This window comes from Leptonychotes weddellii, chromosome 3 (assembly GCF_054177405.1).
Source record: "Leptonychotes weddellii isolate Sample4059 chromosome 3, ASM5417740v2, whole genome shotgun sequence".
NCBI classification, from domain to species: domain Eukaryota; kingdom Metazoa; phylum Chordata; class Mammalia; order Carnivora; family Phocidae; genus Leptonychotes; species Leptonychotes weddellii.
The window spans coordinates 3,042,491-3,057,682 of NC_138371.1; the positions used below are offsets into that span (position 1 = coordinate 3,042,491).

The 15,192-nt window shown below is 47.9% G+C and overlaps 1 protein-coding gene across 1 annotated transcript in view; it reads left to right on the forward strand.

Moving 5' to 3' along the window:
• Positions 1 to 15,192, forward strand: part of COL6A3 (collagen type VI alpha 3 chain) — a 78,800-nt gene that overhangs the window by 15,809 nt on the left and 47,799 nt on the right. The window contains exons 3-7 of the mRNA XM_081813337.1: positions 169 to 786; positions 5,966 to 6,568; positions 10,371 to 10,955; positions 12,705 to 13,304; positions 14,599 to 15,171. Of these exons, the coding sequence (XP_081669463.1) occupies positions 169 to 786; positions 5,966 to 6,568; positions 10,371 to 10,955; positions 12,705 to 13,304; positions 14,599 to 15,171 (2,979 nt within the window). The remainder of the gene's footprint in view (positions 1 to 168; positions 787 to 5,965; positions 6,569 to 10,370; positions 10,956 to 12,704; positions 13,305 to 14,598; positions 15,172 to 15,192) is intronic.

The window sequence follows — 15,192 nt, forward strand, 5'->3', positions numbered from 1 at the left end:
CCCGCATCTCAGGTAAGTCAGCCTCCCTGCCCGTAGTGTGAGCGAGGTGCGGCTCCCTCAAGTGACAGCCCAGTTCAAGCCCAGACAGCGTAGGAAGGAAGGTTTTGCGCTGATGGGAAGTCATTGCCTGAACAGGAGAAAAATCTAAACCAATGTCTTTTTTTAAAGATGTCAAAAATGGTGCTGCTGCCGATATAATATTTCTAGTGGATTCCTCTTGGAGCATTGGAAAGGAACATTTCCAACTTGTTCGAGAGTTTCTGTATGATGTTATAGAATCTTTAGCTGTGGGAGACAGTGATTTCCGTTTTGCTCTGGTCCAGTTCAACGGCAACCCACATACCGAGTTCCTGTTAAATACGTACCGTACTAAGCAAGAAGTCCTCTCCCACATTTCCAACATGTCCTATATTGGGGGAAGCAATGAGACTGGAAAAGGATTAGAATACGTAATGCAGAACCACCTCACTGAGGCTGCTGGAAGCCGGGCCAGTGACGGAGTCCCTCAGGTTATCGTAGTGTTAACCGATGGACACTCGGACGACGGCCTTGCTCTGCCCTCAGCGGAACTTAAGTCTGCTGATGTTAACGTGTTTGCAATTGGAGTTGAGGATGCAGATGAAGGAGCATTAAAAGAAATAGCAAGTGAACCGCTCAATATGCATGTTTTCAACCTAGAGAATTTTACCTCACTTCATGACATAGTAGGAAACTTAGTGTCCTGTGTGCAGTCATCCGTGGCTCCAGAAGGGGCTGGAGGCACAGACACCCTTAAAGACATCACAGGTAATGGCAACATGGCCAAGCTGCTACCCGCCTCGCTGTTCTTTGGAGATAAGCTTGGCCACCGCTGGTGTTCGAGCAACACTGTAGCTAGCCGTGGGCGGGTGCAAGCGGGAAGAGATGGCTGTTCGCGGGTCTAAAAACAAAGGTTTGACCGTGCCCTGGAGCTCCTTCGGAAATAGAGCTCTCACCTACCTCCAAGAGGGTGTTTTTTTGAACCCTTAAATTTGAACTCTGAAAATACCCCCATCTGCTATTATGATCCCCCACGAGATACTCCCACGATCCCTAGCAAAGGAAGCCTCTGTGTAGCGAGCCAGGCGTCTAGCAAAGAGCCCTCGCCCCTGTTACCTGAACAGAGAGCCTGTTTCCTGGAAAGAAGGCTCCCGGCCGGAAGGCCATGCGGAGCTCACAAAGAGAGTGATAGAGAGGCAAGAGGATCTTCTTGGGAAGGAAATCCAGAATGGTAGTGAGTCAGTGTCTCCAACAGCCCACGCAGGGGTCCTGCCTTGGGGAAGAGGGGGGAAGACAGGGACAGTGGTGTGGAGCAGGATGGGGAGGAGCCCTAGAGGCAGCCGGGTGTGCGACCCGGGGAACGCCACCACCGTGTACAGAGGGAGACCGAGGGCAGACGGTGGGCATGCAGTAGTTAGTGTCCAGTGATGCTCGCAGGCCCACGTGGCCCTCATGTGCATCAGGTGCAGTGGACAGAGGGCCACTGGGGAGGGGGCAGCTGGAGACTTGGGAGGCTGGCGCTCAGCAGGGTTAGCCACAGAGATGTTAAAGTCTCTGGAGATGAGCACAGGGTGTGCAGCGTGGACCCAGGCTGAGCGTGATGGAAAGGAATCCCTTAGGAAGGTCGACGATCCCTTCGGGGCACATAGCTGCCCTGAGGAGGAGGAGGAGGAGGAGGAGGAGGAGGAGGTGGATGATTCTTCGAAGGAGGAGTGAGCGGGGAGCAGCCTGGGCAGGCAGGCTCCACACTGCACCCAGGAAGTGACCACAGGAGCAAGATCCATGGCCGTGGCTTCTCCTAAGCTTTCCAAAGTTGTTGCCATGCAGGGGCTCAGAGATAGGAGGCAGGAGGCTGGGTGGCCGGCGGAGAGTCCATCTCTTGTTAATTCAACCACATTGGGTGGAGCAGGGAGAAGAAAGAGTTGAGATTTTGAGGCATAAATTGACCAATCTAAAGGGCCACGTGGGAGGGTCTGGTGGAAAGACAGGAGGGGCATGAGGAGTCTGGAGAAAGGTAGAGCTTTCTGGATTGTGGTCAGGATAATGGGGGAGTTGTAGGGACACAGTATGGATGTCAGGTTCCCATAACAGATTCAGAAAGCAAAGGCTGGGGAAGAAGTTGACTAGTTGTCAGGAGAAGGAACCGGTCATCTCGGGCAGAGCTTGGAGGAGAGAAGGGTTCCAGAACTAACCAACCCCAAGTTGTTTCAGAGAGTGGTCTCCCCAGTGGTCACCCATGATCTCAGCTGTGACAGGGGTGGGAAGGCTAACACTCCTGCCAGCAGGTCTTATCTCTGACAGAGGAGTGAGTAACGGCCTCGATCATTTACACTTAACCCCGGAAGGTGTCCTCTGCTACACGTGACATGCCTCATTTATGTTTTATGATGGACGTGTCAATCCTGCCAGATTATAGAAGGAGCTGGGACCCCCCAGAGCATCCCGAACCAAAAACTCTGGGCCACAAGGCAATGACATGAGGGTATTTATGATGACCTATCCCAATCTCTACAATATTCTCAGTGTCAGTAATTCACCATCAATCACATTTCTGAACGGAGGGGTAAGAACTAATCCACTGTCCATACAGTGAAGGGATCAGTAGAGAAACAGGACATCTTTTCTTGAGTGCCGGTTTGGCCAAGTCAGGAAAAAGAGGGGATGAGTTTGCCTTTATGTTTAACCATTCTATCAATGAACAAGGAGCCTGTCGATATAGTCTGTTTCCACACAGACGATAAAACCTTTGTTTTTATGCCAAGGAAGCATCTCTGTCTTCTAGTGTCCAAGCCACTAGCAGCTCCAGGGTGGAATATTAATCTGTTTATGTTGTCTTTTCTGATTAACTTCACTCTGCAATTCCTCCAGTATCACAGCCCACTGCATGTTCCACAGCCAAAAGTAAAATAATAATCATTCTCTGCTTACAGTTTTTGGGAAAGGTAGTCAGAGGACAGTAGAGAGATTGCTAGTAAGTTAGCAACTGTCTTCCCATTACCTGTAGGTGTATGAAATGTTAATGGTCCCCACTGTTCTAAATGAACTCTACTCAAGTCATCAGTCTCCAAAGGTTGTGTTTTTAAAAATCTCTTTGTCATTCTTTTATAAATCTTTTATAAAAGAATATCACTAAGATACAAAACCTTTGCACTGAAGCAAAAGCTAAAAGTGGTCTGTATTCAGTGAGGATTTCAGTGTCAGCCTTATTTTCTTTGCAAAATGTAGGTTTAAAGAACTCACAAAATCCATCTACAATTTTGTAGACTTGCATAGGAAATACATATGTGATCTTTTTTATTTTTTTTAAAAAGAGGAAGCATCCCACGAGCTCAGGAAGGCACTGTGCCCACACAAATGCGCTCAGGGAAAGAGTGTTTCCAACAGTGTTAAAGGAGCCTGATGTTTCCATGGACATTGTGAAACTTCTCTATAGAAAATGCCACAGAGGGTGTGATACACGAGCTGTTAAAGCAGAAAACCAGACAACCTCCTGTTTTTAAGTTTAGTTACAGCTGGTTATCCTTAGAGTTGATATTGGTCATTGGTTTGGCTTGCTGTACACAAGAACCCATAGCTCTTGTGTTTGTCTGAGACTTTGGTTCTCCTGGATAACATAGCATGCCCTTGTTCGTCCCATCATTGTGTGCATCAGAGGACGATGTTGTTTTTTCAGTGATGACAAATTATCCAACATGTTTCTATGACCTGCTGCAGTCCAGCCTTTAGGAAGAGAAAAGTTCAAGGATTTTCCCACAGGGCTTCTCTTCTTTATGTACTCCTGTAAACTGCAACCAAAAAATAATAATGTGATAAATTAATTTAAAAGTAATCAATGAATAAGGACTGTGTCATCCTGTGTTTTAGGTATCGTTTTCCTCTTCTTGACCCTAGGCTCATAGCTAATCCTTCTTTTAAATGACCTGGTATGTGGAGTCAGAGGCCAATCTTCCACTGTCTCTCTGGGGCATTTGTTCAGGCCTGGGAAATGTTGAGGAATCGGGGTGTGCCTGACATAGCGTCTGGCCCCAGTGATGCTGTGCGCGATTTCTGTGGCTCTGCATCCTCCCAAAGATCCCTCAGGAATCTTAAGTTTTGGCTAAAGACTAGAAAATGCTTTGGTGTTCTTAGCAAAGGCCCACTCTTATTTAGTACTTGGGTGTGATGTTTATTAAAAATATGAGATCTTAATTACTGTAGCAAATTATCCCTCTCATTAGATCTCATATTTCCAAGTTAATATCTTCCCCCATGCAAGGAATTCATCTGCAAAAGTGTCAGGGATTTTGTGGAAGTGAAAGAAAGAGCCTTTCTGATTCTAGCAATCCCTGGCTTGGCTTACCCTGTGAGGGAACTTGGGGAAGAACGTAATGTCACTCTAGCAAAATTCTTTAGTTTTATGAGATCAGATTTGTATCCTGTGTCCATAGTGAAAATGAAAGCAATTTTGCTGGCACAAGGAAAAATTCATTTTAAACATAAAATATTCACTGTCGTTAAAAAGGTCAGAATGAATAGTTTTATATATATATATATATATATAGTGTTGTAATTATATCGAAAATACAGCTTCCTAAAATCTCAGAATATAAATATCACATATGCTCCCATAGAATCTTTTCCTGTTCCTGACGTGCCCTTAAGTTATCAAAAAACATTCACCAGACTAATTTGGCTTTTCCTCCAGTTTTAAATCAGTCTGATATAAATGTTCTAGCTGAGCCTTTGAAATATTCTATTCAGGTTTCTAAATTATTGATTGCTATTCCTTACAGAGTGCTTCTGTGAAACCCCCCCATTCTTCCTAATGGGGTGGGAGTGTCTAGCTTGCCATTGCAGGGAGAATAGAGGCCTAGGTCTCTGTTTTTATGTCCATCTGTAAAACCCCAGAGCTAATTCTGATTCAGGGTTTATTAGAGGCTCATGGGCTCACTAGGCAGTCAGTTTAGGGTGTCATAAAAATAAGGTTGGATAATTATGTCATGACTGGTTTCATATCACTCTGTTTAACATTGTTCTGCATTATGTGATTGAATACAGAGGCAATAGCAAAAACACACAACAACACATTTAGCCTAATCCCAGACCCACATGAGAATTCCACACAACTAAACATCATCTGAGAAAGGAAAAGACCTTGATGTAATGAGCACTGGGTGTTATATACAACTGATGATTTACTGGACTCTACATCTGAAACTGATGATACACTATATGTTAACTAATTGAATTTAAATAAAATAGGTTATTAAAAAAAGAAAAGATCAAACCAAACATCTATGAGAGTATTTTTAAGATGAGAACTTCAAGTGTAGCTTGAGTTCTTCCTTTCTAATTCACAGAGTTGCGTGCCTGCGCCATTTTGGTTTTTAAAGAAAAGAGAAGAAACTGTTGCTCAGAGAATTGTTTAACATGCTGGGATGATAAGTCATCAAACCCTGAATCTGAGATTCTATTTCCCAGCTGTGGATTTGGACAAAGAAAATTCCTATAATCACTTGGGGATTATAAGAGAAATGTCCAAAAATTACAAATCTTGTTTGGACCTCTGTGAATAGTACACACTCCCTTATCTTTTCCTGTGGGTATGATAATGCACAATTCCAAGCAACAACATCTCCCTCCAAATTTCCTAGAAGTTTCTAGAATATGGACCAATGATTTCTCAGACAAGTGAATATGATGTTTTAATGTGTAACTACAGAGATGGTGCAAATGAAAATTTGATATAAATGCCCCATTTTACACCATGGTTCCTAAGAAGTTGCCTCTTATCCATTCAGAATGCAGAACTAAAAGAGAATTTCACACTCCTTAATCAACATGTGTTTTGTGTGTCCATATTTCGTGTTTCTTATTGGTTTCCAAAGAAACATGTCAGAACACTGAACGATGCATGTGGTCACTTGTTCTAACGCTTTCACATTTTTTGCATTTCTTTCTTTTAAAGCACAAGACTCTGCTGACATTATTTTCCTTATTGACGGATCAAACAACACCGGAAGTGTCCATTTTGCAGTCATTCGCGACTTCCTTGTAAATCTCCTTGAGAGACTCTCAGTCGGAGCTCAGCAGATCCGAGTGGGGGTGGTCCAGTATAGCGATGAGCCCAGAACCGTGTTCTCCTTGGACACCTACTCCACCAAGGCCCAGGTTCTGGATGCAGTGAAAGCCCTTGCGTTCACTGGTGGGGAGCTGGCCAATGTCGGCCTTGCCCTTGATTTCGTGGTGGAGAACCACTTCACCCGGGCAGGGGGCAGCCGAGTGGAGGAAGGGGTTCCCCAGGTGCTGGTCCTCATAAGTGCTGGGCCTTCTAGTGACGAGATCCGCGATGGGGTGATAGCACTGAAGCAGGCTAGCGTATTCTCATTTGGCCTCGGAGCCCAGGCCGCCTCCAGGGCCGAGCTTCAGCACATAGCTACCAATGACAACTTGGTGTTTACTGTCCCGGAATTCCGTAGCTTTGGGGACCTCCAGGAGCAATTACTGCCGTACATTGTTGGCGTGGCCCAAAGGCACATTGTCTTACAACCGCCAACCATTGTCACAGAAGGTACGTATGTTCTTCTCGCCATCCGTGGGGAAGTGGGGGGTTTTGTGTGTTGGTTTTCATAGAAGTAAGGCAGGCTCCTACAGAATGATTCGCCTCAGGAGAACCTGTAAGTACCCACGGTGGAGTCCCTCTGACGTGTGCTAGCTCTTGGTTGTGATGTCTGTGTTTGTTGTGGTGTTGGAAGAAGACACAAGATCTGGGAGTGAGTGGGAAGCTCATGTTAATGCATGCATTGTCAAGGAAGTGTGCTTTGAAGGTGAATTCAGGAGAGCTGTTCCTCTGAGGTTGTCGAGCATCATTGTATTGTTTACTTACGGTCCAGTCATCTGAAAAACGGAGCTCAGGGGCCTATGGCAATTCTGGGAAAATTGGTCCCGGACAATGGCACTGCCTCGAAGCCAGCGTGTTAAGAGGTGTGCTCGTAAGCAGGTGCGGGCTGCCCCGCAGGGTCCTCTCTCTGGCGGGTTTCGAGAGCCACACTTTGAAGGTAAGCAACAACACAGCACTCACTTGGAATATTTAGGAGATGCTGTTTGCCTATGGTTGTTGAATTTCTGACTTGTTCTTTTGAGTGGTGAAATCATGACATACCTTCAAACAGAGGGCCTTTGGCAAAAGAGCCCAACTGGAATCATTTATAAACATAAAACAAATCCCATCACCTAACAAATATACATGTAACAAGTGTGGGAGGCGAGAATGTGTTTTCAAAATGTAAAGAAGAGTCCAGCTGTGCTTGAGGCTGTGACAGTTAAGATTCAGGCAGACCCAGTGGTACCAAGTTACCTTAACTGGTGATCTCACCTGCCTGCCAGAGATTACCCATGGTATTCTGCATTATTGCTGGGTAGGGAAACCAGAGTTGATGCCCAATTCCATCCTGAAAATCCCCTTGATGTTTCTAGACATCCCTCTGATTGGAATACCACCTATGGAGGTTTCTCTGGACTTGTACAGTTCTGGAAACAAACAGATGGTTTCCATAGGTTCCGTCCACATTGAGGAAACACCAAAGCTGTAGCTAGGAGACCCGGCCTTGGTCCTGGGTCTTATGGTAACCAGGTGATCCTTGTCAGGCTGCACAACCTTTCTGGGCTCCCAATTTCTTGAATTTATGACAAAGGAGCTACACTGGATGAAGACATTTTTGTTCCAGGAGAAGCTTCATGTTCTTCTTCATGGGTTGCACATTGCTTTCATTTCAGTTCTCCCAAGCTAGAGTGTTAGCTCCTCACTCACAGACAGCCTCTTTGATTATTGTGACCATTTGTGACTATTCAACAAAGATCCTTGGCTCTCTGGTGTGAGCTGGACAGTTTGCCAAGCACCGGAGACACAATGCTGGTGGATGAGAGAGACGTGGGCACTGACCCGTTACAGGATAAAGGGGAGATGGTGGAAACGTAAGCCAATGACCAGACGCAGTATTCCGAGTGTGAGAAGGTAGATGAGGGCAGCCTGGGGCTGTGAAGGGAAGAACAGGGGGAGGGAACTTTGGATGGGATGGCCAGGGAAAGCGGGTTAGAGAAGCTGCAGGATAGAAAGGGGACAGCAAAGGGACGGTGCTCCAGGTGCGGTGTCCCTGCAACACCAAGGAGCCTGGACTCTTTCCAGAACTGTTGGAAGGCAGCGGGGCTGGAGCTCACTTGATGCACGGAAGGCTGGAGCTGAGGGACTGCCCTCCGGTGGCTCTGGTTTCTCAGGGACCTACCTGTGTGGTGAGATTGGGCGTGGGCGTGGGCCAGTCTGAGCCGAGAGCAGAGGATGAAGTGGTCATTCTGGAGGCTGGGAGAGGAAAGCTTGCAGGAGAGCACTGGCCATCGTGGGCTAGTGCAGATTACCCCGAGGGTGGGCTGCGGAGCAGGGGGAGCAGATCTGGGGCCTGGCGTGGTGGAGGCAGGGGGAGCATGAGTGAGCACCAGGTGGAGGCCAGGCCGAGGTGGGGGGGTGGCAATCTCCAGAGACAGTAAGGGTAGGTGGGGCCTGAGAAGCAGGTGCGGGGTCAGGGGCGGGGCAGGAGGACGGGCTTTACTGGGGGCCGAGGTCCCTAGTCGCTGAGGATGGGGGGAGTAGGGTGGAGACAAGACAGCACCGAGAAGCGACAGGAGGGGTCCGGACGTTTGTAGACAGCAATGTGGCAGAGCCAGGGCAGTCACCCCCGGTCCTGGGCTTGTGAGGTCTGGGGGGATGTGGTGTCCTGGGAGTGCGCTGGTGACTGTCACCACGGGAGGTGAGGGCAGAAGCCCACTGATTAGCGGGACCTTAGGTTCACCTCCCAACAAAGGTATTTCAAACCCAGTTCCAGCAGAAGACAGCTCTGTTTGGGTGGGCATCACATGCCAAGAACGAGGATGCACTTACTGGAGGGGGAGGGGAGGCTGCCACTCAACCAGCTGAGGGAGTTAGCCTGGGTTATCGGGGATGACAGTTGACCTGTCTTTCTATTCATCTATGGTATATCTTATATACGTATATGCCTGCACATACATGGAATGAAGGAATCTCTGCATTTATGGTCTCAGGATCAACTTCTGCGTCAGGGGTGGAGGAGGGCTATGTGTGTGTGAGTGCATGCATCCGGGCAGGCTGACGATCCGTGTGTGCGTGAAATGTACATGTGTGGTTAACTGTATATTTGTATGTATGTGTGTCTTCTATGTATGTGTGGAGGGGAGGGGAAGGCAGGGCTATGTCACACTCAGTGTCTTTCGCACATACACGTAGTAAGAATTTCATGTGTCTGCACGTCTCTATGGAACGTTTAAGGACTTGGAACTCATCGTCTACACCACAAACTGCTGACAAAGCAATGGTCTCCGCATGCCTGTCCCTGGATGCTTTGTGTTCATGTATGCATTTACATGTTTTCTCTATAATCCACCTGAGAGTGTGGAGTCATGGAGGCCTCTTTATGTCCAGATAATTATTTAATAAAGGGCAAGCACTCCTGCCTTCGCTTTAACCATTGACATCCTTCTAAGTCTTGGAAGCCCTAGCAGGGGTTTGGATTGGGTGTCAGGTCTGACCCAGTTCTTTGTGCCCGCGGCTCAGGTGGGCTGCCTGTGTGTCATGCAGCAGGTGGACCCAAGTTTAAAGTCACGAGGCAGTGACCTCGTCCAGATGCTTTTGCTGTGCGGTTTATCACAGTCCTAACACGGAACTTAGCCCCTTCCTGCACTTGGTGCAGTCAGTGCAGGTCTCTTACATGGAAATCCTTCTGTGCCACTTGCTGGCTTTGACATCGATTTCCTTTCTCTAAGTTTTATGATGTCAAGTAATTGGTTTTTTTTTTTCCTTTGCCTGAAAAATCCAGGCATGGAGAGTAGAACGGAAGGGAATGGGGATGTTCACGCTCTGTCATCCTGGTGCTAGATGTTCATGACGTCACGGGTGTGAAATAAAAGACCCTCTGGGTAGACACTGATGCTCCTTTACTCATTTAAGCTATGGCTTCATTCTTGACTCTCAAATCTAACCTATAGACTTTTGGCAGAAAAGAGCTTCCTGGCTTTTTTAACTGACAGTGTGCTAAACAGGTGGTTACTAAAACTCAATTTGTTTTTGTGTGACTATTTTGTAAAAAGTACTAGGAGCGGGTGGGGGTGGGGGGATCAGGAGCCCAACCTGCTACCCCATAGGGAGGATGTGTGTATTCCGACAGATTCTCCTGGGGCTCCCACTGACTTCACACTGGCCAGAGCAAACGGGAGTGCCCTCGGAGTCGAGTTAGCTGTATGGAGAGTCATAGTTGAATGTGCTAGGTAAGGCCGTTCTACTCACCTTATAATGTTGCTACCTACAGTCATTGAAGTCAACAAGAGAGACATAGTTTTCCTGGTGGATGGCTCATCTGCACTGGGACTGGCCAACTTCAATGCAATCCGCGACTTCATTGCCAAAGTCATCCAGAGGCTGGAAATCGGACAGGATCTTATCCAAGTGGCAGTGGCTCAGTATGCAGACACTGTGAGGCCAGAGTTTTATTTCAATAGCTACCCCAGTAAAAGGGAAGTCATTACCGCCGTGCGGAGAATGAAACCCATGGAAGGCTCAGTCCTGTACACGGGCTCCGCTCTGGACTTTGTTCGGAACAACCTGTTCACTAGTTCGGCTGGCTACCGGGCCGCCGAGGGGGTCCCTAAGCTTCTGGTGCTGATTACAGGTGGTAAGTCCCTAGATGAAATCAGCCAGCCTGCCCAGGAGCTGAAGAGAAGCAGCATCATGTCCTTTGCCGTTGGGAGCAAGGCTACCGACCAGGCTGAGCTGGAAGAGATTGCTTTTGATTCCTCCCTGGTGTTCATCCCCACTGAGTTCCGAGCCGCCCCTTTGCAGGGCGTGCTGCCCGGCTTGCTGGCGCCTCTCAGGACCCTCTCCGGAACCTCTGAAGGTATGCTGGGGAGGAAGTCAGACTCACGGCAGGGTGGGTCTGCAGGCAGAGCCTTTGAGAAAAAAACAAAACAAAACCAAGTTTTATTTGTGCTCAGCTGAGAGACAGGTCTTAAATGATGGAAACAACTTAAATGGTGGAAACAAGAGCCATAAACAAGATTTATTTCAGGCTTCCTTTTACCCTGAGTTGGGGATTGTGTGACTTGAATGCCATGTGATACAACTGTATGTCTTAAAATGTCATATGATAAGAATTGTATGACTTCACATGTCATCAAATAGAAATCATATGACGGAAACTATAGGGCCAGGGGCCACCTGTCCTTCTAGCTTCTGGCCTAGGGGGGTCACTTCTAGTTGTTACCTCTTGTCAGATCCCAGGTCTGTCTCTACTGCTGACTCCCATTCAGCCTGCTTCTGCCACCACCAAGATGTGGCTTGGCTCTGGTTTTCCTGAGCCCACAGTCCCCACTCAGTGGCCCAGCCCCCAGTAGTGCAGAATGTTAACCCTCTCTCTTTTCTCTGAGGGATTTCCCTTCAGTCCTTGAATGGGCGTGGAGATTAAAAACCCAGTGGTTTCTAAAATCTTTCACTTAATATGATTATCAGTGAAAAGTTATTTTCAAAGACACGATAACAGTCTGTGAGCTCACTTGCTGGATGAGTACAGTTCGCCGTCCTTAACGAAGATGAATATCACGGAAACAAGCTTTTCCGCCTCACAACCTCACCACTGGAAGACTGTTGGCTGCATGACCCATATTGCATGATGCATGCTTTCTCCTCAGGCTCTCTGCTCTTCTGAAAGCCTCTCTCTCTCTTCCTTCCTTCAGACTTCCATTCCACACTCTCATAGCCAAAGTCATTTGATAGGACACAGGATAAAATTAGTGGTCAAGTTGAAATTTTAGTGAGACACCAGGGAAGAGATGGGAGATAATTTTTTTTTAAAGGCAGGTAGTTAAGTGTGCTGCTACAAATTCTTTAATTTGAGAACTGTTCTTTTGAATCTTCATGTGCCTATCCTCAGCCAAGCATGGCAAATAGCCTTTTTGCATTTTAACACGTTTCCATGATCCTATTATCTCACTCTGGAGGAATTCCCATGGGCACCCCATGGGATTATTGCCAGGCGATGCCGTGACTCCCAACAGAAGAGAACCAAGAGAGAAGGACAAAGGGATCGTCCTAGGAATACTTCAGGATGAGAACAGCACAGTTTTATTAATTTTTTGTCTAGCCTTCAGGACCTCGTGTTCTCAGGTGACTTGGGCTAACACTTCTAATCTATCTGTAAGTGGAAATCTCTCTGCAAATGTGTAGAGGTGAGCCCGGGGGACCCGGTCTCACCCGTGTAAGGCTGGCCCGGGGGACCCGGTCTCACCCGTGTAAGGCTGGCCACGACCACAGTCATAAACCTGAGTGAGGCAGAAAGGCAGGGCACGCTGGTCGCTTCACTTCCGGGGAAGGAAGGTTCTGCTTCAAGGATTCTGATCACTTCTGTTGGTTGCAAACCCTCTCACTTTGGCACTCTCTCTCTCTCCACGAGCCCACTTGGTTTCGCCAACTTGGCTATCGAGTCGCCTCACAAACACCAGCTACCACTAGAGGAAAATATGCAGCCTTCCGCCATATTTTACGAGCCGGATATGCTTTGTCTCACCGACAGTCTGTGTGCGCTAGACGTTGGCATGCGTGCCCCTCGGGGTTGTGTACGTCTCACTTTGTTTTCTGTGCTCCACTGCAGTTCACGTAAACAAAAGGGATATCATCTTTCTTTTGGATGGATCGTTCAACGTTGGAAAGACCAATTTCCCTTACGTGCGGGACTTTGTCATGAACGTAGTTAACAGCCTTGATGTCGGAAGCGACAATATCCGTGTCGGTTTAGTGCAATTTAGTGACACTCCAGTAACAGAGTTCTCCCTAAACACATACCAGACAAAGTCAGAGTTGCTGGCCCACCTGAGGCAGCTGCAGCTCACGGGGGGGTCGGGCCTGAACACGGGCGCGGCCCTGGGCTACGTCCATGCCAAGCACTTCGCCGAAGCTGGCGGCAGCAGGATCCGCGACCACGTGCCGCAGCTCTTGCTGCTGCTCACAGCCGGGCGGTCTGACGACGCCTACCTGCCGGCCGCCAACGCCCTAGCACGCGCAGGCGTCCTCACCTTCTGCGTGGGCGCTGGCCAGGCGAGTAAGGCAGAGCTTGAGCAGATTGCTTTTAACCCGAGCCTGGTGTATCTCATGGATGAGTTCAGCTCCCTGCCAGCTTTGCCTCAGCAGCTGATTCAGCCCCTAACCACTTATGTTAGTGGAGGTGTGGAGGAAGTGCCCCTCGCCCAGCCAGGTAAAGCTCCCCGACTGCGCGGGGCTCCCTTCCCCCAACACCTCCTGGGGGGGGCGGGGCAGGTGGCCCAGTCTGAACAGGAGAGCCTGCTGAGCTGTAGAACCAAGACTGGGCATCTGGGGTCGAAGTATTTTGGATGGGGGCTTTGAGACACTGTACCAGCAAGCTTAGATCCTCTGTCTAAAGGGAGTTCGTTCATGAAAGAAAGTCTAGAAGATCCAGCTTCTGTTCCTCCCATCTTATCCACAACCCCCCTCTTTTTTGCCCCAGTGCCTGTGAAGGTTCTGGAGCGCAGATCCAGAATGGAAGTGAGAGCAAGAGGGATTGAGTCCCTTTCATACAGGAGAATGCATCGGGGTTGTTCACAGATGGAAATTATTTATATGATCTTTTTTTATGTTCAAAATCCGCTGAAGGTAGAACATTATTATTATTTTTTAATAAACCCAACAAGGGCTGCATCTTTATGTGATGACAAAATGATTTCCCAAGGAAGCCTGGACTATTGCTATCACTGCAAATTAGTACGGTGGTGAGATTCGGACGCATTGGATCTGCCAGCTTGCTGACATCACACAGATGGGGAGCAAGACTGAGACAACTGAAACCTAATCAAAATACCTCTAAGAACTCTTTGAGCTGAAAATAATGCTCACGTGATATTTCGTAGCCCCCTGTGGGCTGTCCTCCCTGTTTTCTGTTGGCTAAGTACAGCAGGCTGGGATGCACTGATAGACAGTATGACCCACAGAGTAATGATGGGCCCTCTTTGGGGTCCTAGCCCATAACCTCAGAGTTAGGAGAAGATAATCCAGTTAGAGCAGATAGGTGTCAACTCATTTATCCTTGGGTGGTTAACCCATGTCAGCCTTTGTTGCTAGAGATGGGTCAATTCTTAAGCAAAAGGACTGTATGGACCACATTTTAAATAGTTTAATTTATAACAATTGGAAAACACTGTTCTCCTAGGGTGATTACCTCCTGATGCAAGGATAGGACCCTCTGGGGCTTCCACTGTCTTGTTTTGTTGAAGAAGCATGATGCTTAGATTGGGTAGACCCATCCAGTTCTATCTAGTCCTTTGCAAATATGCACTGCTTTGAAATGGGACATTTTAATGACAGCTGGTGCTTCAAGTTTTGACAGTGGGTGTTCTCCTTCCTTGCTGGTACAGTGATCATCAGGTGAATTGTGTGACCTCCCATTACCAAATGCTAGTGGTGCTGGACTGAAGTCACATCGGTGCCTGTTACATTCTCCTCCCTCACTGTGTCCCAACCTACTTTTGTTGTAGAAAGCAAGCGAGACATTCTATTCCTCTTTGATGGCTCAGCCAATCTTGTGGGCCAGTTCCCTGCTGTCCGCGACTTTCTCTACAAGGTTATTGATGAGCTTGATGTGAAAGCGGAGGGAACCCGGATTGCGGTGGCTCAGTACAGCGATGATGTCAGGGTGGAGTCCCGTTTTGATGAGCACCAGAATAAGCCCGAAATCCTGAGTCTTGTGAAGAGAATGAAGATCAAGACCGGCAAAGCCCTTAATCTGGGCTATGCCCTGGACTACGCACAGAGGTACATTTTTGTGAAGTCTGCTGGAAGCCGGATCGAGGATGGAGTGCTTCAGTTCCTGGTGCTGCTGGTTGCAGGAAAGTCATCGGATCGTTTGGACACACCTGCACTCAACCTGAAACAGAGCGGGGTGGTGACTTTCGTATTGCAGGCCAAGAACGCAGATCCTGCTGAGCTGGAGTTGATGGTGCCGTCCCCCGTCTTCATCCTGGCCACCGCGTCACTTCCCAAGATTGGAGAACTTCAGCCACAGATCGTCAGTCTCTTAAAATCAGTGCAAAATGGGGCACCGACACCAGGTATGGCATAGAGATTCTGGT